General features: G+C 42.3%; 1 protein-coding gene across 1 annotated transcript in view; it reads right to left on the bottom strand.

Annotated features, from left to right (window-relative positions):
- Positions 1 to 24,375, bottom strand: part of LOC149525182 (ALK tyrosine kinase receptor-like) — a 481,148-nt gene that overhangs the window by 57,016 nt on the left and 399,757 nt on the right. The window contains exon 5 of the mRNA XM_089777172.1: positions 20,330 to 20,457. Coding sequence (XP_089633298.1) covers positions 20,330 to 20,457 — 128 coding nt within the window. The remainder of the gene's footprint in view (positions 1 to 20,329; positions 20,458 to 24,375) is intronic.

Genomic DNA, 24,375 nt, shown 5'->3' with positions numbered 1-24,375 from the left:
GTTTCTTAAGATCTCTTTCTTGTAATAAAATCTGATGGGTAAATTGAAGATCTATCTACCCAAGTATGACTTTTGGATCAATATGCAGCACAAGTTAGTACTTTTAAAAGCTGAAAGCACTATAAACGTCATTTACGGAGATGTTCTGTCACACTACGTCAGGAAAGTACAGCATATACTCTTAGCCCATCTTATCTTAACCAAAAAGTGTGTATCATATTCAGTAATGATGGGATTTTAAAATGCTTCTTAATCATTTAAGCTTTTAGAGATTCTCCTCGCCCCTACATTTTTTGTGTTTTGTGCAGGTTGATTGCTCTTACTTTGTGCTTTGGATGGCATTGCTAAAACTGAAACAAACCCATAACACAGTACGTCTCTGATACTAACCAGGATTTGCAAATGTAACAAGAGTTTTGGGTGACTAATCTATGACACCTTACAGGGGTTTGTTTGATTTGTAGAAAGAATTAACTCCCCCTGCCCACTGAAAGATAGACTCCTTTAGGAAGTCCTAAGTTCATCACCCCAAAATCTAGGCATCCTGTCAGTCACTTTTGAAAATCATGGTTCTCTCTCCAATATCAGAATGCAAAACCGACATAGCTTTAAAAAATAATGAAAGTGGAAGGCTTTTAAATTTTTTTTAAAGAGCTCAAATTCTACATAGAAAAAAAGGACATGGATTTTTACTCATTATTTGTGCTAGCACTGAATTCAGACTATTTTACATATAGTGCCATATATGATGATGTATCTGAATTTATCCCATTGTAACTGCATGTTGTAGATTAACTTGTCTCAGAGGGGTAGCCGTGTTATTCTGTAACTTAAAAAAACCCAAATAGTCCTGTAGCACCTTAGGGCATGTCTACATAGAAAATTATTTGGAAATAGTTTATTTTGAAATAATAACTCCCAAAATAACTATTTCAAAATAAGCTTATTCCCCAAGGACAGCAGGAGTACAGATTTCAAAATAACCAGCCCCTTATTACAAAATAACGGGCTTGATAGTGTCGACGCTCTGCTTGTTATTTCAAAATAACTCCCTAGCATAGACCAGAGCTTACAGACTAACAAAAATATATATTTATATGACAGCTGGAAGATTCCCACCTTAGTAATATCCACCAGGCCAGTCTGGGCACCCCTTGGCATTGTGCCTTCATGGTACTCAATATAAGGCCCCGCTGACTCTCTGCCCCAAGTTCTTTCTTGCCAGCTACTCTGACAAAGGGATAGGAGGATGGATTTTGGAATGGACATGAATAATATAGCTAGAACAACAACAATTACAAGAAGGTAAGTAACTGTTTCTTCTTCCACTGCTTGTTCATGTTGATTCCAATTAGGTGAATCTCTAGCCTAGGTTTTGGAGGCAGGGTTGGAGCTTCAATCAAATGTCCTCTGATTGGTGTGTCACTCTGCCAAAGGCTGCATCATTTCTGCCCTGCTGAGTAATTGTCTAATGCTAGGCAAAAGTATGAATGGAGAACCACATCATCACTCTGCATATTTGCTGGGACAGAATATGTTCCAGGAATGTGGCTGATGAAGCCTGCCCCCTGGCGGAGTGCACTGAAAGTGGAGGGGCACTAGACTGCAGCACTCCCAGATGCAGGATGCAACCCATGAAGAACTCCTTTGGGTGGAAACCGGAAGCCCTTTCATCCTGTCTCCTACGGCAACAAACAGCTGGATGGACTTCCAAAATTGCTTTGTTCACTTGATGTAAAAGGCCAGTGCATGGTGAACATTCGATAAGCGAAGTTTCTGCTCCCTGCTGCTTGAGTGCAGCTTGGGTAGAAGACTGGGGGAAAGATATCCTGGCTGGTGTGAAACTGGGGGACAACATTAGCAAGGAAACTTGGATTCAGTCTGAGCTGAACTTTGTCCTTATAGAAAACTGTGTAAGGAGGCTCACATGTTAGGGCCTTGAGCTCAAATACTTTCCTGGTTGACATTATTGCTATCAGAAATGCCACCTTGTATGATAGGTACAGCAGAGAACATGTTGTCAGAGGTTCAAAAGTAGGCCCCATAAGTCTGGAAAGAACCAGACTGAGGTCAGGCATAAGGACCTAGCATCTCGAGACCTTTTAGGAAATGACTGAACATAGGATAGCCAAAGACTGCCTGCCTCTGTGCCTGGATGGTGGCCAAGTGAACCTTTACTGATGACACCAGCAGTCCTTGCTGCTTAAGGTGGAGGAGGTAGTCCAGTGCAAGGGGTATGGAGGACATGAGTGTCAGACACTGATGGTGTTGAGATGTCCAGATCAAAAATCTCTTCCACATGGTTAGGTAGGTAGAAGGCTTCTAGCTGCAAAGGAGGACTTGTCTGACTGCTGCAAACAAGTGAGCTCTGCCAGGTTCAGCCACAGAGCATCCATAACACAAGGTGCAAAGACATGTGGTTCAGGTGCTGGAGATGGCTATGATACTGAATTAACAAGTTTGGAAGAACAGCAAGGTTAGATGCGTACCAGAGCTGATGGGCCCGGCAGGAGCTATTAATATCACTGTGATGGGGTGCGGTCACAGAAGACCCCTGGGGATGCCTCCTGGAGTGCTGACAAGACGACTGCCATTAATCTTCTTACTTTCTGGGGCTCCTCAGTGCTGTGTCCTGCTGGGCCAGCTCCCTGATATCCCCTAGGCAAGACACCGAGCTAAGATCAATGCCCCCCTAAGAAGCAGTGCAGATACTCAACCTCTTCAGGTCCTGGGAAAATGCAGTGTTGGGCCCAGCTTCCTGGGAGACCACTCCCCAAATGAGATCAGAATCCCAAAGGAATTATTTCTGTAAGCCCCCTTTAGCAATGAAAGGAGGGATATACACACTGATTGCCCTCCTCCCACAGGTAACAGTTATTTACACTGGGCTTGATAGAAAATAAAAGTGATTTTATTAAGTACAAGCTGTAGGATTTAAGTGATAATAAGTGAGACCAGGCAGAGCAAAGTAGATTATAAAATCAAAATAACAGAAAATGCTTAGCTAACTCTAACACTGAAATTTCAGTGCAGAAACTTATTACAAACTCACCGTAAAACTGTTTCTTTTCCAGCAAAGCCCTTCCAAACCAGAGCTGTTCCTCACCCTGGGCTCGATGGTTCCTTCCGTTGAGTATGCCAGTCAAAGACAAAACCAGCTCGCTTCCTATTGTTTTTAAAGATTCCCTTTGGGTGGGAATTCTGTTTCTACATTCCACCCTTCCAGTTGGGGTGCACATGTGACTTCCTAAACCCAACCAGTGCTAAGACTTAAAGACAAAAGGCTATTTGCATATGATTGCCCAGATATTGGAAACACCCTTGATAGCTTTCCATTTACACATGTAAAATCTTAAAGCATTCCATATGTGTAACTTTACACACAAGAACGATACATACACCAAAATAAGATAAACAGATCCAGAGGATTAAGACATTGAGATTGATAGGTTACATGAAGCAATTTGTGGAGAGCATCTTTGCGTTATACATATATGCGTACATAAGTCCATTTCATAAAGCATTGGCGGGGGGGGTGAGGGGGGAGGGAAAAAGCATCACAATCACTGAGGCCTCATCTCTCCAAACTTTGAGAAGCTGCTTGTGAAGGAGAGGAAGGGAAGGGAATTTGTTCAACAGGTGGAGCTTCTAAGGAAGGAGGAACCTTTCCACAACGGGGCCCAGGCTGTGATTGATGGAGAAAGTGATAGAGAAAGATCAATAGTAAGAGCGGCAAGTGGTCTTGCCAGTCTTTTTTTAAAAAAAGGGGGGGCGAACAAAAATGAAAAAAGTTACTTAGACAAAAACCGTCTCTTTAGTCTTCAAAGCAATAGTCAGAAAAGCAATTCGGGGATCAGGTGATGTCATGCCAGCCTTAGTATTTTATATTGGCTCTAGGGCTTCCTCGAGCAGTTGGATCTCATCCTTCCTGGGGGAAGCAGGACAGTAGCCCCTGTTGGTTTTGTAGTGGCCTGGAAGGACATATCTTTTTCTGCATATACCTGGATATGTAGAGTTTCAGTTCCAGTTTGCTTTACATCCAGTGACACCTCCCCGGAGATCTTCTGAACAATACATGTCACCAACCACCTGAAAATATGTGGTCCAAAACTACTGGATCGACAATTGATTACTTCACGGATGAGGTTTTTGAGCTGTGTGTGTGTGTTTAAGATTGTCAAGTCCTTCTATAGCTTCCTATACATTTTGAATATAAATAATAAGCTAATGGGTTTTTTTGGTTATTTATACATCATCCATACTTCTAGCCCTACATTTAATGTCATTCAGAACATAGAAAAATATGTACCTTTTTGTTTTTAATTGGTAACAAAATTGAGAAACTAGAATTTTGCTTAGCCTGATGAGGTGACGCAAAAGTGCTATTTTAAACTTGATTTGCATAAACTTTGAGCAAAAGAAGAACTAAGAGTTTGCAAAAATAAATTGAAATTTATGTACTAAGCCCAACTCCCCCGCCTCCCTCTTCTCCAGGGCGATATGCTAAAGTTTAAGAACTAAATAAGAAGAAATTTCTGTCAGATACCATAACATTTCTATTTACCCATAAGTTACTATTAAGGAGCTAAAATTCTTTGGCTAATCTGATCACTTGACTGCTTGAAGATGTGGATACGGACATTTTCCAAGAATTGTTTCATTCACTGAATTAGCCTCATCCATCTTCAGTGCTTGTTTGTTAAGAGATAGCCCCATTCTCAAATTCAAGGAGAAAAGGGCATAAGGCTACTTTGGCAGCTTTTTAAAAATCTCAGCTGCTGTCATTTCTTTATTTCTGCATCATCCCCCGACACCTGAATTGTGTCTAATGACTATTTCTTCTGACACATACCCCTTTCATATTTGCCTGCCAGCCCACCAACATGGTTTAGTAACTTTCTTCACTGATTCATCTTGGATCTAAGTGAATCATTCCTGGCATTAGGGATTAACTTTCATCTAAGCACCTCATTTATCTTGGCCCTTGATCATTTTCCAAACTGATTGATTGTACTCTGCACGTATAATCATTTTGGCTAATTAACTTCCCATTGTTATGTACTTGCTTTTCTCTGCCTATTTAATATGGCTAAATGGAAAACAACAATTCCTTTTCACAAAATGTTTGGAAACTTCAAAATACATTTTCCAAATCAGGCAGACCATGGACTTCAACCTTGTTCTCTTCCATGCCAGGTCAGCGCCATAGATACTAGGCTATTGGCTATTCTAGAGTGTCTTTTTCTCCCTACCATCCAAAATTCCATTTGGACCTGAGAGTTTCATTGAAGTCAATGCATTTGTACAAAAAAAAAAAAAAAAAAAAAAAAAAGATTTTCTAAAATAGGAACTTTAAAAGATTGTCAGAAAATCCCTGACCAGTTACCATTTAACCAATCAGCTGTTCATTCACTATTTCTCATTGATTAGTCCCAATAATTTGTCTTAATTGCATTTTAAAAAATTGTTGCCTGTGAAGGGAGACTTACCTTTGGAGCAACTCCTTGTGTTTGAGCATGCCTCTTGAAATTTAACAGCACTACTCAGAAAAGAATGAGGTGACCTGTGGCTCCCTAAAGACTAAGGCTGTGTCTACACTGGCCGCGAGTACTTGCGCAAGAACACTGACATTCTAATGTATAAAATCAGTGCTTCTTGCGCAAATAGTCTGACGCTCCTGCTCAGGGATAAGCCCTCTTGCGCAACTGTTCTTGCGCAAGAGGTCAGTGTAGACAGGCAACGTTAATTTCTTGCACAAGAAATTGCTCAAGATGGCTAAAATAGCCATCGGAGCTTTCTTGGGCAAGAGAGCATCTACACTGGCACGGATGCTTTTGCGCAAAAGCACATCTCTTGCGCAAAGGCACATGCCAGTGTAGATGCTCTCTTGTGCAAATACCTTAACACAAAAACTCTTGCATTAAAAGTATTTGCGCAAAATCTTGCCAATGTAGACATAGCCTTAACATTTATTTGGGCATAAATTTTTGTGGGTAAAGATCACTTTATCAGGTGCACAGAGTGCCACTTCGGTTTTCTTCCTGGCTAGAAGGAAAGGTCAAAGGTCATGATTTAAATCTTCTTCTAGAGCAATCTCATAATCAATGTCCCTCCCCCCCCCCCAAAAAAAGCCCCAAAGCCTCTGGTTTCTTTTAACATCTTAGCCACCAATGAAGAACATCACTGGCTCATTAGAAAGGTGATAAGACTACATTTCATAAGCTATAAATTGCTTTTAATAAAGCAACACATGCTGGCAGCAAAGCTTTCATGGAAACCAAATATATTGCACTCGAGGAAACTTCTTCTAGGAATCACGTCAGCTCCTTACATAAACTCTTGTGCGACCTCACTGACAGGAAGCTCATTCACTCCGTGGTCTCTACTCCCGTTCTGGTCAGGTAATCAATACATAGGGGGAGTTTACAGCACAATGGAGTGAACATTTCAGCCAGCTGCTAACTGCACTCTCAAATTCTGGGGACGCTGGCATTCATGCGACTGTAAAGTTGACCTATTCTGCACAAAATGATCCCGGAGAATTCATGTTCAGCAAAATCCACAGAGATGAAAAGAAGCTTAAGAGAAATAAGGCAACAGGAATCAGTAAGATTCCTGCAGAACTGCTAAAAAGCTCCAGGCCATTTTTCTGTGGCTGCAGATGCTGTTGAATATTAGCTGAAGAACTGAGTTGATACCAATCAACTGGCAAACAGGCATTATTGTACTGAACTCAAAAGCAGTAAATCAGATTATTAACTATTAATTGCAGTATTACTCTTCCAGTTACCCTGGAGGACATTTTTGCTTCTGTCATGTTGGCCCGAGCTGCTATCCTCTTCAGAAGCAACAGAAGAACACAAGCTAGCTTCATTCATGCCATGCAATGATGGAGCAGATCTTCTCAGGTTTCTGAGAAGGTATGAGATTTTCAAGCACCCCAATCACATTATACTTGTGGACATTTCAGCCACGTTTATTGGCAGGAAATTGCTTTGACTGATCTTGAAACTCATAAGCCTCTCTGACAAACTCTGTAGAATGTCCCATCTCTTATATGACGACTCCTTAAACCATGTTCTCTGAAAAATGGAGAAAAACCATCATCTGACTTAAGTCAGGCAATCGGCAAGTACATATTGCCACTCCTAACCACTTCAATAACCTCAAAGTATGTACTTGATCAGATACTATCTCTTTGTAGGTTAGGATTGTGCCTTGAAAAAAACCTCACTGAAGTCAATTTTGCTAATGGCATAACTCAGTTCCTTCTCTACCCCTGACATGTGTACCGAAGCAGAGGGGACGAGGGTGGGTGGTGGAACACCCATGGAGACAACCATAATCTTCCCTTCTTCCAGGAGTGTCCCCATGAGAGCTCCACCTTAGGTGATTATGAAGCAGTATTCGTAGTAGGAGGTGGGAGCTTTGAATGCTGAGGTTGTGAGGCAAAGAGAATTGTATGGCCAAATGTTGTCTCTGACTCAACAAATGTCTGTATTGCATAATGTTGCACGAAGGTAGGTGTTGACGCCCATGTGGCGGCCTTGCAGATGTGTTCTCTTAGGACACCTTGTAGAAATGCCATTGTGGCTGCCATTACCCTTGTCGAGTGAGTTCGCACAGTTGATGGGGGCACTCTCTGGGCAATGGTGTATGCTAGTTTAATGCAACTGGATACTCATTTTGAGAGTCTTTGTTTTGATATAGGCAGTCCCTGTGACCTCTCCATTGATGAGACAAATAGTCAAGGAGTCTTCCGGAAGGGTTTTGTTCATTGTAAATAGAATACCAGAGCTCCAAGGTATGGAGAGCTGCCTCTATTATTCTTGTGTGGTTTAGGGAAGAAGACAGGTAAGTATATGGGTTCATTGCAGTGGAACGAGGTAAGTATTTTAGGTAGGAATTTGGGATGAGTCCTAAGAGTCACTTTGTCTTTATGGAATATTGTGTATGGTGGGTCTGCCATTAGGGCTGCTATTTCACCAATTTTCCATGCAGAAATGATTGCCACGAGGAAGGCTACTTTAATTTATCAGTGTAGCAATGAACATGAGGCAAGGGGTTCAAAGGATTTGCCCATAAGCATCTTCAGAGCAAGATTCAGGTCCCATGCTGATATTGGTTCCCTGTAAGGGGGAAACAGGTTGCGTAGACCCCATATAAAACGTTTGACCAAAGGGTGCGTGAAGATCGAATATCGCTGTATAGGGTCATGTAGAGTGGAGATGGAAGCAAGGTATACCCTGATGGTGCTCATGGAGAGACCCGCCTCTTGTAGGTCTAGTAGGTATTGTAGGATGTGAGGTTCAGTGGTGTGGAGTGGTTCATAGTTGTGGGTTGTACACCAGCCCGCGAATCTTTTCCATTTTTGACCATATAACCTTTTCGTTGCTGGTTGTCTGGAATTTGTGAGGATGAACTGTATTGCTTCAGGAAAGGTCCTTTCTGTGGAGGTTAACCATCGAGCATCCACACTTGGAGACGTAGCCTCTGGATGGCTGGGTGAGGAATTTGGCTGTTCTTCTGCATCAACAAGAACGCGACTGGTGGAAAAGAATGTGGTGGTCAAATGCTCATCTGTAGCAGGTACAAGTACCACACTTTTCTGGGCCAGTTCGGTGCTATGAGTATAACTCTGGCCCTGTTGTGTTTGATCTTGAGGATTACTCACTGTATGAGTGTAAAAGATGGGAATGCATATGCCAGGTGTGCTGTCCATTGTATACTGAAGGCATCCCCCAGGAGCGGGGACCTATGCCCACTCTGGAGCAGTATTGTGGACATCATGCATTCCTGTGTGTAGTGAATAGGTCCACTTTTGGGAATCCCCACTTCTTGAAAAGGTGAGTTAGCACTGATTGGTTTAACTCCCCCTTGTGGTTCTGTGGAAATTGTCTGCTTAGATTGTCTGCTAGTATATTGTCTTTGTCTAGTAGGTAGGTTGCAATCAGCTGTATGTTTCATGGGATACACCATTCCCAGAGGCATATGGCCTCTTGGCATAGCTTGTGTGAACGTGCTCCTTCCTGCTTGTTGATGTAATACATTGTGGAGATGTTGTCTGTTAGTATTTGTACCGTTTTGTTTCAAATTGGGGAAGAAAGTGCATGCAAGCATTCCTTACGGCCCTTAGTTCTAGTATGTTTATGTGGTTCTTGGTTTCATCACGGTCCATTGACCCTGCATGAGTTCTTGTTGTAGGTGAGCCCCCCAACCCAGTAGCAAGGCATCTATAGTGACTGTTGCTGATGGTGGGATCTGTTGAAAGGGGATTGTTGTGTATTGTCCACCATGTAAGGGAGAATTTTATCCTGTTGGGCATGGATAGGCTCTTGCTCAATGGTGGATGTGAAGCCGATAGGCTGTGCGTAATCATGCTTGCAATAGTTGCATGCATAATCTAGCGTGTGGTACTATAAATGTGGCTGCTGACATGTGCCCCAGTATTTGCAAGCATAATCGTGCTGTTATACAAGGACTTGACTGTGCTGCTTTATCAAGAGCTTGAAGTGACGAGCATCTGTGGGGTGGTAAGTAGGCCCTGGCTTTTACACAGTCTGTGTGCCCCTATGAACTCTAGAGTTTGAGTTGGGGAAAGTGTACATTTTGCCACATTTAGAAGTAGCCCCAGAGAGTCGAAGAGGGCTCTAATTGTCGAGACTGCTTGCTGTGTTTCCTGCTGTGTAGTGCTTGTTACTAGGTAGTTGTCTAAATAGGGAAATATTGTAATTCGTTTTTTGTGTAGGTATACCACTACCACTGCAAGTACTTTTGAGAATACTTGAGGTGTGGTCGACAGTCCGAATGGTAGCACTTGGTATTAGAAGTGTCTGTCCTTTATTATAAAACAGAGGAATCTTCTGTGTGATGGGTGGATTGATATGTGGAAATAAGCATCATGGAGGTAGAGGGTAGACAGCCATGCTCCTTTTCCTAGGGCAGGTATAATCATAGCCAAGGTAACCATCTTGAAATGTTGGTATTTGACGTAGCAGTTGAGTGTGTGGATATCTAGCATAAGTCTCCATCCCCCTGACTTCTTGATGGTAAGGAAATAATGTGAGTAGAAACCCTTGCCCCTGTGCTGCTTCGGCACCTCTTTTATAGCACCCATAGTCAGCATAAAAGTTGGCTAGTCTGTTGCCAAATAGTGTTGATGATCTTGGCTGCTGCCTTGGAAATATTGGGGTTGTCTGACCCTCTACCAGGACTTCAAAACTGTTGTTTCACACCTCAGCTGTTGGCACAGGTTTGGCTGCTGGTGCTGACCGAGAGGCTTTGGTCTTCACACTGTCAGAGCTTTGTCTGATACGCGGTGCGTATGTTTGGGATCTCGGCTCTTGTCTTTGCCAGTCCCTTTAGATCGCTGCTTGTCTGACTCCTTTGCCTGGGGTAGAGCTGTAGCACTAGCTTGGGCTGATCACTTCCTTGATGGTGACTCAGTCCCAGAGAAGGAGTAGGACCTTTTATTAAGGTTACTCTACTCTGGTTCCTTTGGGCTCGACTCGAGGGGAGCCACTCTTTCCGACACTGTCCCAGGTGATCTTTGTCTGGGAGGGGTGGATTGGTCAGGGTCAGAGGGTGGTCTTGAGCCATTCCCTATTTGGAGCATTTTTAATTGAAGCTCCCTCGCTCTCCTAGAGCAGCTGGTCAATTTCAGGTAATGTGGGCAGTTGTCTGATGCGTGATGCTGCCCAAGACAGCAGAGGCACTGATTGTGACCATCAGAGATTTAGATGGAGAGTTTACAGGTGATACACATCTTGAATCCGGGCGAACCCAGCATATCCTGGAGGGTCTGTGGTAGCACACAGCTGTTATGCACTGCTATTGTAGTGAAGCGATTGCCACTTCTCTCCTTTTTTTTTTTTTAAAGTTTAAGAATATAAACTATAACTGAACTTATTTAAGATAAGCTATATACAAAGGAGTAATTCTTGAGTGAGGTGAAGGGGAAACTGCTGATCTGTGATCATAGTCTGCGGCAGTTGAGAAGGAACTTGGTGGGGGAGGAGGTGGCTTCACATGTGTATTAGTCTCCTTAGAACACACACTTTGTGTGCATGGCCGGCCAGGGATACTGCTGTCACAGATCTCCGGCTATGGGCTCAGCGGAACTGAAGCACCTAAGGTGGAGCACCCACAGGGACACTCCTCAAAGAAGCAGCAAAGGTCTTCCTTCATATTAGATGCGGCTTCTCAGCTTCCTCCTACCTTGGCCTCTGTTGGGCCTTCTCCACAACCTTTTTAGGTTCATTCTTTTCTCAGACAGGATTCTCAAGGGTCTCCCTTGGAGTTCCCCAACCAAATCCCAAACTGAAAGTACAGACAAATTCATCTTCTGCCCTCCTCAAGCTTAACTCTTCTTCTCCTTGCAGTTTCCTTTACTTTGTTCCTTAACTAAGCCTCTCCCGAGGCTCTCCTTGGATGTCCAAATCCTGCTTTTCTTTCAAGAGACATCTTTAAAGTCTACTCCACCACAGTGACTGTCCTATGCTTCCCTTAGCTGCTTGCCAACTTTTTCCACCCCAGCTAGGTCCCAGGGCTTAAATTTCTTAGGTTTTCTCCTCTTTTTAGTCCCAGCGGGTATGTCTACACACAATTTTTATTTTGGGAGAAGGATGCAAATAGCGCTGCACATTTGCATACTTCCTCCAGGTTTTTTTTCAGAAGACACTTTTCTGGTATTTATCCATGTCTACACGCAGCTGAATTTTGAAATAAACCCATATTTCGAAAGACCCCTGTATTCCTCTCTGTAGGAGGAATAAGGGGTTTTTCAAAATTTGGTCACGTGTAGATATGGGTAAATACCAGAAGAGCATCTTGCGAACAAGGAAACCAGAGGAAGCATGCGCAGCACTATTTGCATCCTTCTCCTGAAATAAAAATTGTGTGTAGACATACCCATAGAGTGATTGCCTCTTTTTAATTATCCTCTGTCTCCTTTGCTATCTCATCTATCCTCAGACTTGAGTCAGTTCTCTCTTTTCCCTTCCTCATGATGTCATCAACTATTCATTTGACCACAATCCCACTTCCACTCTGAATTAAACACCTGGCTCTCCTCTTCCCTTGTATCACAATCCCCACCCTCTTCCTCAGTAATGTCACCATTCTCCAGCTGACACGTACAAGCAAATCGCCGTGTGCACATTCAGCTCCACTGAGGCCAATGGGGGTCCATAAGAAAGATCTACCTGCGAGGAACAGTGTGCAGAGCCAGGTTATCTCTGAGGCTTGCTAATCTTTGTATTCAGTCTGTTGAACACGTTAGAGATTTGAATGAAAATGAAACTCGGATGAAATTCATCCCTGATTTTGGCTTTGCAAAGTACAAAATCAGGCTCCTTGGTCCAGTCTCTGTTTAAAACTAGCAGACGTTTCGAAAATGTGATGGTTAGGAAGTATTTTTAAAATGAACAATACTGTCATCTACTTGTGCAACATAGCAGATCACATAAACCTTCTTTTCAATCTGGGGCTTGAAATAACAGATTCATCAGTGAGGCACCTCTCTGTTTCCCCATTTCCCAAGAGAGAATGGAGAATCCTATGATCAGATCAATAAATCTGAGTAGTTAAAACATCACAGGAACTAAGTGGCAGTAATTAATAGTAATAAAAATAAGTTCCATGCGGGCAAAGCAAATTACAGAGTTAATTTTCTGTCACTGAATCAACGGCTCAGGCTTCTCTATTAGAATAAGCTTTACTTAAGGGGGAGAAGATCAAGATAAAATAATATATACTGTCAAAAAGTAGTGTAAGAGCTGATTGTTCAACACGCTAATAAGTAGTGAGCACCAGAAAAAGCCATCAAATACACAGTGGGAGCTGACTGACATTTAGTGCCTCTTTGGCCTTAAGTCATTGAAACTCAGAGTGCTAGCGGGAGAAGCCAGGGATCCAGTTGTATTTCCCTGATCCAAAGCCAGTGGTGTAGGAACACTTTTAAAAGTGGGAGTGCTGAACCCCATTGCCCCTACCCCCAGCTCAGGCCCAGAGCAAACCTCCAGCACATGGGACCAGAAGCCAGGACTGCCCCCGTCAGGCTCTGTTGTTCTTCCCCCACTCCCAGGCTATGTCTACACTGCCCCCATTTTGCGCAAGAAATATGCAAATGAGGCTAAGCATGGAATATTGCTGAGCCTCATTTGCATAATTAATGAGGCTCCATTTTTGCGCAAGAGGCTTTTGCACAAAAACGAGTCATCTACACGGCTCCTTTTTGCAAAAACACACCCTCTTACGCAAGAGCCGTTCTTCCTGAAAAAAAATGTGAAAACAGCTCTTGTGCAAAAAAGGAGCCTTATTAATTATGCAAACGAGGCTCAGTGATATCCCACGCTTTGCCTCATTTGCATATTTCTTGCATAAAATGGGCGCAGTGTAGACATTGCCCCAGTGCATGGTGTACACAAGGCTGGCAGCAGAGCCCCCAAACTCAGGCAAGCAGCTAAGAACTTAGGGTATGTCTAAACTACCACCCTAGTTCGAACTAGGGTGGTAATGTAGGTAACCGGAGTTGCAAATGAAGCCGGGGATTTGAATTTCCTGGGCTTCATTTGCATAAAGCCGGGCGCCACCATTTTTAAATGTCCGCTAGTACGGACTCCGTGCTGCGCGCCTACACACGGCACGGACTAGGTAGTTCGGACTAGGCTACCTAGTCCGAACTACCATTACTCCTCGTTTCACGAGGAGCCTAGTCCGAACTACCTAGTCCGTGCCGCGTGTAGCCACGCAGCACGGAGTCCGCACTAGCGGACATTTAAAAATGGCGGCGCCCAGCTTCATGCAAATGAAGCCCGGGAAATTCAAATCCCGGGCTTCATTTGCAACTCCGGTTGCCTACATTACCACCCTAGTTCGAACTAGGGTGGTAGTGTAGACATACCCTCAGTGTGCATATATCTCAGCTGAGAATTCAGCATGTGTGGGCAGCAATAGGGACCCCAGGTGCTAGGCCAGGAGCCCATGGGTGCTGCAGCCCTCCCCAAACTCTAGTTCCTGTGCCTATGTCCCTAGCCATGCAATCCAAGTGCACGTCATAGAATCATAGAATCATAGGACTGGAAGGGACCTCGAGAGGTCATCGAGTCCAGCCCCCCGCCCTCAAGGCAGGATCAAGCTCTGTCTACACCATCCCTGACAGATGTCTATCTAACCTGTTCTTAAATATCTCCAGAGAGGGAGATTCCACCACCTCCCTTGGCAATTTATTCCAATATTTGACCACCCTGACAGTTAGGAATTTTTTCCTAATGTCCAATCTAAACCTCCCCTGCTGCACTTTAAGCCCATTACTCCTTGTCCTGTCCTCAGAAACCAAGAGGAACAAATTTTCGCCTTCCTCCTTGTGACACCCTTTTAGATATTTGAAAACCGCTATCATGTCCCCCCTTAATCTTCTTTTTTCCAAACTAAACAAGCCCAGTTCATGAAGCCTGGCTTCATAGGTCATGTTCTCTAGACCTTTAATCATTCTTGTCGCTCTTCTCTGTACCCTTTCCAATTTCTCCACATCTTTCTTGAAATGTGGCGCCCAGAACTGGACACAGTACTCCAGCTGAGGCCTAACTAGTGCAGAATAGAGCGGCAGAATGACTTCACGAGTTTTGCTTACAACACACCTGTTTAGGAACCTTACACCAGTTCTAACATATCTGGCTTCTGCCCCCAGAATATCCCTGACATTCTTGGCCTTCCCCAGATATGCCGTGGGTAGAGAGAGCATTTGGCATAAGAGGGTTAAACCAGCATGGAGTTCCCTACATTCTGTAATGATAGGTGGCTAGAAATTGTATGTTTTTATAGACACAGTCATAAAACTCTCTCTGGAGAGTACAAAAGTGTTGTATTTCTTTTGGTTAATCGATAATTATATAACCATCATTGGTTAGCTATGACACACACTAGCTGATTTATAAAGCTGCAGAATCTTGACAATGGTAATTATTTGAAATTATGCACCACTAATGCAGCTATTGTTTCTTCTCTAGTGGCCCACAGAAAAATGTTGTTTGAAGACTGAACTTATTGTTAAGTTGGTTGTTATTCTAGTCTGGTAAAATTTAACAGCATGGAAACAAAAAATAAATAAAACCATATCAATGGTGGTCCTTTTTATTTAGCCTAAGCAGACACAGAAGCCACAATGGAAAATGTTCAACAGTTGCAGATTCATTTCAAATGATCAGTGCATTCTCACAGCTACAGGGCAGCTCTGTCCACAGCATGATGTCCCTAATGGATCAAAATGCTAGAGATGATTACTGGTACAGGACATAGAATCACAATAATCAGTACTGCTACATGGGAATGAAGATGAGCAGAGAAGCAGACTGCCAAAGCTTTAGAAAGCGAACAGCAAAGACTTTCCAAACACTTACTTAGGAAAATTAGAGCTACAAGAGAACCAACTCAATAGAACTATAAGAATAGTTTGTCACTATAAGGAAAACACGGCCAATCTGCCAAATTTCTTTCTTCATTCAGTCAATTTTTTGCTCTGAAAACCCCTTATTATAAAGGGGAGACATATGCTCACTTCTTCAAGATTAAGGACAACTGGATGATACTGGGCAAGGCCAAATTCTCATCTTTACACCCATGCAATCTTCTGGTTTCAGTGAAGCTGCATGCTGTAAATATGAAGACAGAATTTGGTTTTGGATCTGTAATAATACAGAGCGAGAGATGCTGTTCTCAGATGCAGATTCACAGTATGGTCTGTGCTCTCTGTTCATAAGGGTCTTCAAACATTGGAGCTCCAGATCAGATAAAAAAGGTGGGTCTGCTTCCATTGGAAGCAGGATCTTCTCTCTCGCATAATTAGAGTTGCTCAAATCATTCACAGCACATTATTTATTTGATTAATTTATCTATTCTCCTTGAATTTTCTGCAAAAACTTACACTATTCTCAAGTGAAATTATTAGTAGAAAACAATTCACTAGACATTTTCTATGAATAATTATGGACCCCTAGATTTGCCAGCATTTTGTTGTAAGGCTTAAATATTTACAATTCACACAGTCTAAATTCTGATCAGACACATTTGTCACACTGTATTGCTTCAGTTCTCTGGCTGAATAAAGATATCTCTTACAAGCAGATTTTTCCAGTAGGTATACACACATTTATGAGTTAGAATTAACTTTTGACAAAATGCTCACTGTCGTTTGCTTCAATTCACTGACTCCACAAACATCTCTGCCAACAAATTCATTTACTTGAAAATTTGTAGAATGTGAACACAAATAGGATATAAACAAACTCAGTTTTTATTGTAGTGAATATTCATGGAATATACACCGACTTAATCACTCAGATGTGTACTCAGCCCTGATTGGATCCAGGCATTATCAGATTATTGTTACTCCCCTCTGTGCTAGACATCCAGCAAAATCCATTTGCCAATTACAGTTCATTCAGAAACCCAGCTGTCAGATTACCTATCAGGGGAAACATGGAAACCCCTTCACTGGCTGCGTGTAGTTTTTCATATGGATTTCAAAATTATTCCCAAACTTCTTTATTTTGCCATCCTGTTTTTCCAGAGGAATGTCATAGCAAATGTAAGGCTCCCAAATGGTTAGATTTTTCATGTCCCTTGTAAGTGTGACTTGACCAAGCCAGGTTAAGTGTCTGCATTCTGAGGTTTGAGGGGCCTCAAATGCAATTAAGTAAAAATGCTTGTGATTTTCTAATGCTTTCTGGTGCTAGAGGAGAAAGAGGGTAGGAAAATCCAGAGCACAGTGAGACATAGCACTGACACAATATGATCCCGGGAAGGGGGGGGGGGGGCATAATTAAACTTAAGTTACACGGGAGTTTTTAGTAAATCAGTTCAGTTGTACTCGAATGTGAAACTGCAGAATTACTAACTATGGTTTGTAACCTATCTTTTACATCAGATTCTGTATCAAATGACTGGAAGATAGATAATGTGACTCCAATTTTTAAAAAGGTCTCTAGAGGTGATCCTGGCAATTACAGGTGGGTCAATCTAACTTCAGTTCCAGGCAAATTGGTGGAAACTATAGTAAACAGAATTGTCAGACACTCTACAGTGCTGCAACACTATAGTTATTTTTTAAGTTTTTCAGTTACAGACTAACATGACTACTCCTCTGAAACTTTTGAACATAGATGGACAGAGTTACCATTGGCTTTGTAAAGGGAAATCATGTCTCACTAATCTAGTAGCATTCTTTGAGGTGGTCAATGAATACATGGTCAAGGTGGAACCAGTGAATATAGTGTACTTAGATTTCCAGAAAGCCTTTGAAAGGGTCCCAAACCTAAGGCTCTTAAAGTAAGTTATCATGAGATAAGAGGGAAGGTCTTCTCATGGACCAATAGCTAGTTAAAAGACAGAACATAAGAATGGCCTTACTGGGGTCATACCAGAGGTCCATCAAACCCAGTATCCTGTCTTCCAACAGTGGCCAATGCCAGATGCCCCAGAGGGAGTGAACAGAACAGGTAATCATCACATGATCTCTCTCCAGTTATCCATTTCCAGCCCCTGTCAAACACTGGCTAGGGACACCATTCCTATCCATTTTGGTTAGTACGTATTGATGGACCTAACCTCCATGAATGTATCTAGTTCTTTCTTGAACCTTGTTAAAGTCCTGGTCTTCACAACCTCCTCTGGAAAGGAGCTGCACAGATTGACTGAACAGCATGAAGAAAAACGTCCTTTTGTTTGTTTTAAACCTGCTACCTACTAATTTCATCTTGTGACCTCTAGTTCTTACGTTATAGGAGCAAGTAAACTGATCACTATCATATCCTCCGTTAGTCTACTCTTTTCTAAGCTGAAAAGTCCCAGTCTTTTTAATCTCTTTATATGGGACTCGTTCCAAACCCCTAATCATTTTTGTTGCCCTTTTCTGAACCTTTTCCAATGCCAATATATCTTTTTGATATGAGGCAACCACATCTGCATGCAATATTCAAGATGTGGGCATACCATGGATTTATATAGAAGCAATAAGATATTCTATCTTATTCACTATCCCTTTTTTAATGACTCCTAATATTCTGTTTTCTTTTTTGACTGCCACTGCACATTGAGTGCATGTTTTCAGAGAACTATCTACAATGACTCCAAGATCTCTCGAGTGGTTATAGCTAAATTAGTCCCCATCATTTTGTATGTGTTGTTGGGATTATTTTTTCCAATGTGCATTATTTTGCATTTATCAACACTGAAGTTCATTTTGTTGCCATTTTGTTGCCCAATCACCTAGTTTTGTGAGATCCTTTTCAAGCTGTTCACAGTCTGCTTTGTTAACTATCTTGAGCAGGTTAGTATCATCTGGAGGTAGGTTCAATTGTTCACCCCTGATTTTTTGGGGATGTCATGGGAGACTGTGTCTAAAGCAGAGGGGCAGAACCTCTGGCCCATGGGATGGATGTGGTCTCCTGCTTAATTTGATGTGGCCTGTGGCAAGCCTCTGCTCTGTGGGCTGGAAGCCACAAGCCTCGGCGCCCCTGTGCAAGGCTTGAGCATGAGTCCTGGTGCTCCGAGTCCATTCCCACAAAGGCAGGGCTGGATTAAGAAAGGGGCATTAGGGAATTGGGGACCTGCAATAAGTTCTCCAGACTGCTAAAAGTCCAGAACTTTTAGTGAGCCCCCCTTACCTCCTGTGCATTATTTGGCCCTGCCTAGTCCAGAGCCCTTTACTGCAACCCCAAATACCTCATCCTCAACCCCACTCCAGAGCCTCGCTCCCTCCCACATCCACCCTCCTGTCTCAACCCACAGACCCCTCTCGCAATCTTTGCCTCACCCTGAAGCATAGGATTCCCCACAAAATCTAATAGCCCTGGCACCCAGAAGAGTTAATTTTGCTTGTAGCCCCTGACTGATTGTTCTGAGAGTCAATGGGTCCTGACCGAAAAAAGTCCCTTTCCAGTCTAAAGCATTATTAATATTAAGATACATCATGCCTACCACTTCCCCCCATACATTAATCTAGTAAACCTGTCAAAGGAGGAAATTAGGCTGGTTTGGCTTGACTTGTACTTGACAAATCCATGATGGCTATTACTCACAAACCTATGATCCTCTAGATGCTTACAAAATGATTGTTTAATAAGTTATTCCAGTGTCTTTCCAAGCATTGACATTAGACAGCTGGTCTCTAATTCCCCATGTCACCTTTCTCCCTCCTTTTTAAAATACAGATGTTGTTTTTTCCCTTCTCTTGTCCTTTGGGACCTCACCCATTCTCAGTGAGTTCCCAAAAGATGACCATTAATAGGTCCAGAATTGTTTCAGCTAATTCCTGAAGTACCATCTGGTCAATTTCATCAGGTCCTTCGGAGTTTAATAAATCTTAATAGTTTTTAAACCTGTTCTTTCTTTTGGCTTGTGTTTCTTCACTCTTGTTAAAATAAACTGTATTAAGTACATCGCCACAATTTGCCTTCATGTCCTGAAATGATGGGGTAGTATTTCTTCCTGAAATAAATTGAGGCACCTGTGTGTTTGAATGAGCATCAGACATCCCCTACCCTTTATTTTTTTCCTTTGGTGTCTGCAAACACATTCTTTTTAACCTGGACACTGGTAAGCATGGTCCTCTACATAAGCCAGCTGTGCTGGTGTTCTATATTTACTTCATTGGGATGTCAAATATGTACAGTACTATTATACATTTCAGCAGCACAGCAGGAACATGCCAGCTGGATGTACTCTGCATGTTCAGGACCACAGAGATTCTCTGTGCCTGGGACTGAAAGCAATTTACTATGTGTTTGTACAGTGCTAACACAACAAGACCCTAACTATAATTGTGTTTTTGGGTGTATCAATATAAATAAAAAATATGTATAGTCTTTAACAGATTTCTTTGTCCTGGAGAGCATAAAATAGGAAGATGTGTAAACCAACTTTCACCAGTTTTCCTAATACATATTTTCTAGCGATAGATATTTGTAAAATAATCCTCAAAAACCAACAGGCTAAGTACTACCACTAATACTATTCTTCATTTACATAGAATGCCTGAGGATCCCAACATGATTCACAAACTGCATACATGCTGCTAAATTGAAATGTGACCACCACTGGAAGGAAATACTGAAGTGAAATGTTTGAATTAATGATAAAACCTGTATTTAATGGAAATGCTACCATTTAACTTCCCAGAGAACTAAAATGTCATATACTGCATTGAACAACAAGGGGTAACTTAACTATAAGAGAATTTTCTACTTTATGAATAAAATTGTATAATTGACAAAAGCCACTGTCCTGCCTAGCAAGGGAGAATGAACTAGGAGAATGGAATATTCTACATTACCTGCACTGCAGTTCTTCATCGCAAAGGAGTCCATAGCAGCTATGCTCCTATTCCCATTCGCAACATATTCCAGTGAGATCTGAAAAGGTTTCTTGAGGTATCCAACTCTCTTCTGCAGAAGCACCCATCTGGGCTCATCGTAAAGCAAAAGGAAAGAACACAGGAGAAGACTGGTAAGAAAGGAGGCTATTTTATAAGAAGCACATATCCTGGCATAACAGCTCAATTCATGACCCCGCATACTGTCACCTTATGATGGCCTATCAGTGGTCTTTGCTTCCTTTGACTACAAAATAAACCTCTAAGAAAAAACAAATCCACAGAGCTGAGACATCATGATAAATGGATAATATCAGCTAATGATAGGTTCTCTCTCTCTCTGGGTATGTCTACACTACCACCCTAGTTCGAACTAGGGTGGTTAATGTAGGCAACCGGAGTTGCAAATGAAGCCCGGGATTTGAATTTCCCGGGCTTCATTTGCATATTGCCGGGCGCCGCCATTTTTAAATGTCCGCTAGTTCAGACTTCGTGCCCGCGGCTACACGCGGCACGAACTAGGTAGTTCGGATTAGGCTTCCTATTCTGAACTACCGTTACTCCTCGTGGAACGAGGTGTACCTGTAGTTCGGAATAGGAAGCCTAATCCGAACTACCTAGTTCATGCCGCGTGTAGCCGCGGGCACGGAGTCCGAACTAGCGTACATTTAAAAATGGCGGCGCCTGGCAATATGCAAATGAAGCCCGGGAAATTCAAATCCCGGGCTTCATTTGCAACTCCGGTTCCCTACATTAACCACCCTAGTAGTGTAGACATTCATATATATATATATATATATTTTTTTTTTTCTCTCTCTCTCTCTCATTCATCCCTTCCAGATATCTTGTGGCTGTTTAAAAGGAACCCAACTTCCTTTGCAAAGTGAACTATGAAATTCTGTAACACACATGCATGCCTCCTCTAAATACTTCTCCTTCCTGCCTTCCATGGACAAAGTCTGTTATTCAGATTCAGACAATAAGTCATTCTCGGGGGTTGCTGAATAGTTGTATTTCCCAAACTTTATATCTGCTTGATGTAATGCATTTTGCTTTTATGTGGCTGGTTAGAATGCCTTATGTGAGTTTTAAAATTAAATAGCTCATTTTCCTGTGCTGTTCCCTTAACTTGTGCTTTTTTTCCTTTTAGCTGGACTATAGCCCTAGAGGCTAAAGGCTAGGTTCAGAAGTGATATGTAAGGCTGGTGAAACTTACACGTTGCTAAGTGTAAGTGGGAGCAGTGGAGTCTGAGTTTATCCTGTTATAGTATATTCACCGAGACAGCAGAAGAACATAAAGATGACCAACTCCTTACATGTATATCTTACAACTCACCTGCTTGTTGGTTTTGCTGCCAAACCACATTTTCCTGGGTGCTCAGGATCAAAGCTGCACCTACTTAGAGACCCTAGCACTTACTTAACATGTAACTTTCCGTATCTTAGTCCATTACTCCTATATTTGTCCTTGACATTCTGTGTCCACATTTCCGGTATAAGCATAAGCCATAACAATGTGAATTTTTCCTCTCCTCACAAACATACCACAATCCTGACTAACAGGGAATGCAGTTTTATAGTTAGGGGCAAAGGCATGATTGTACAATTCACCATCTATGATTCTTTCTGCCTTTGGTCACTGGTAAAGGATGCCAATAAATATGCCAATGAGTGAAAGCTGCAAAGGGAGTGTGTGTGACAGGAAGAGTCATATTCTAGGAGCCAGACTGGACCCACTAACTCATTTCATGGGAATTTGTTCAGTGCCCTGGACAAAGGTAACTTTTAATCACTCCCTATATGGCATTCAAACCATTAATACAGATGAGAAATGTTTTAGATTTGTTGTATTGGCCTCTGAGCCATCCAGTTTCCCCTGTTCTTTAAGTTTCCTTTCATAGACTCTTCCATGATATCAAAACAAAAAATAGATAAAAGTATAAGATTTCCTTTTTAGCTTATTGTAATTGGTCACCTGGGAACAAACAGAACAGGTGTCCCATAAAGCCTGTTTGAAAATTTCCAAAACACCCCAGGGGCAACTGTTTAAAAAACAAAGAACAAAAATATATTGTACTTCTTTAAGTCACTTTGAAAGAGCAATTTTAGGCATTTTTTGAGAAGCATTTTACTTATTTGAGATTAATTTACAGGATTCAGTGGCAAGAGAGTGCAGAAGCAGTTGCTCTTGTGACTGTGTCTTGAAACAGAAGCTTCCTTATCAAGATTCCTAATTGCTCCATTGCACATTGGTTTGTTTTTAAGGTGTTGTTCAAGTGGGCTGGACACCGGAATTTATGTCTTTAGTTAATAAACATTGAAGCAGATATTTGAGAAAACAATTTACATGGATTCTGCATCCAGATAAGAACTTGCACACATTTTGACATATGTTACCTGCTAAAATCAAGCTCTCTCTCTATGCTGCAGTATTTATTTTAATGCATAATAATCACTATGAATAGGAAGGGCTACATCACTAAGCTAACGCTTATCCTACATTCTCTGTCTGCTCCTTTATCCAGAGACTGTTGCCCACATTTCCCACTTGCAGAAATCCATGCTAGGGGGACTATCCAGTGTGAAAGGTGCCTGCTAGTGGAATCTCTCAGGAAGCTGGTGGGAGAGCTACATGAGATGGCTAGGGCTTGGATGATCTTCAGCCACAAAGAATTCCTTGAGAGTACTCATATAGATACATCCAAGCTTGAGGAAGATATTGTTGTCTCAGGGAGGATACAGTCTGCTGGTTACTTTTGGGAGCAGGCAGTGCTTCATCACTACTCCCAATCCACCCACCATGATGGAGAACCATTATGCTGCCCTGGCAATGAATAATAAGAAATCAACTCCAAAGGTGAAGGAGGAGAAGCTATGTACCCTCAAGACTGGTAGGATAACAGCCACTACTCCCAAGAAGAAGAAATGCAGGGTTGTGATGGTTGAAGTCTCTCTTCTAGAGGAATGGAGTCACCCACTGGTTGCCTTCACATAGCATCCCTGGAAGTATGTTGACTGCCAGGGGCCCGTATCTGAGATGTTATGGAGGAACTATCAAGGATCATCTGGCTCTCTGACTACTACCCCAAGCTACTTGTTCATGTGGGCACTAACAATACTACGAGCTGAGACCCTCAGCAGATCAAAAGTGATTACAGAGTCCTGGGAGGAAAGGTGAAGGAGTTGGGAGCACAGGTAGTGTTCTCTTTGATCCTTCCAGTTGAGGGCTGGTGCCCAGGCAGAGACAGATGCATCCTGGATGTAACATGACTGGTGACACCATCCTTGCAACCTGAAGAACTTCAGCTTCCTTGACCAGGGGATACAGTTTTGGGAAGAAGAACTGCTATACAGAAAGGTGGTCCATCTTTCCAGAAAGGGGAAAAGCATATTTGGATACAGACTGTCTAACCCAGTGAGGGGGGCTTTGGTCACCTGCCCCCTTTCAATCTAGTTTAAAGTCCTCAGGTACGTAAAAAACATGGTGACCTGGAAGAGGGGACAGAATTTGTTGGAAGCATGGACTGTTATAGCAGAGTTAAGGAAGAGATAAGAAAATGGATAGGGGAATCAAATCAGTATCTTAGATGCCTATACTAATGTGAGAAGTGTGGGGAATAAGCATAAAGAACTCAAAATGATAGTAAATAAATACTATGATATAGTTGGCATTAGAGCGGGATAAGAATGACTGGAATATTGGTATAGAGGGGTACAGCTTGCTCAGAAAGAATAGGCAAGGGGAAAAAGGGAGGAAATGTCTTATATGTAACCCCCTTTTCCCTCCCCAGGTTACTCGAGAGCAGGTCACACTCACAGGTGTGCCTGGGCACCTGATGGTTTTGACATAAAAGGAGATCCTGAGTACCCCAGTGGTAAGGTTGTTTGGTTGGGGAAAACCTATCCGCTCCCTTGCTGCAGTCCCTTGCTGATAAAGAATGTACAATGGCAGTGCCTCCACCTGGTTGGCCCTGTACACACTTATTGGTGTGCCTTGAGAACCTCCA

This window comes from Pelodiscus sinensis, chromosome 3 (assembly GCF_052426305.1).
Source record: "Pelodiscus sinensis isolate ZL-2025 chromosome 3, ASM5242630v1, whole genome shotgun sequence".
Taxonomy (NCBI): Eukaryota; Metazoa; Chordata; order Testudines; family Trionychidae; genus Pelodiscus; species Pelodiscus sinensis.
Note: the sequence above shows the minus strand (reverse complement) of the source record. Positions and strands in the feature narration are given on the sequence as shown.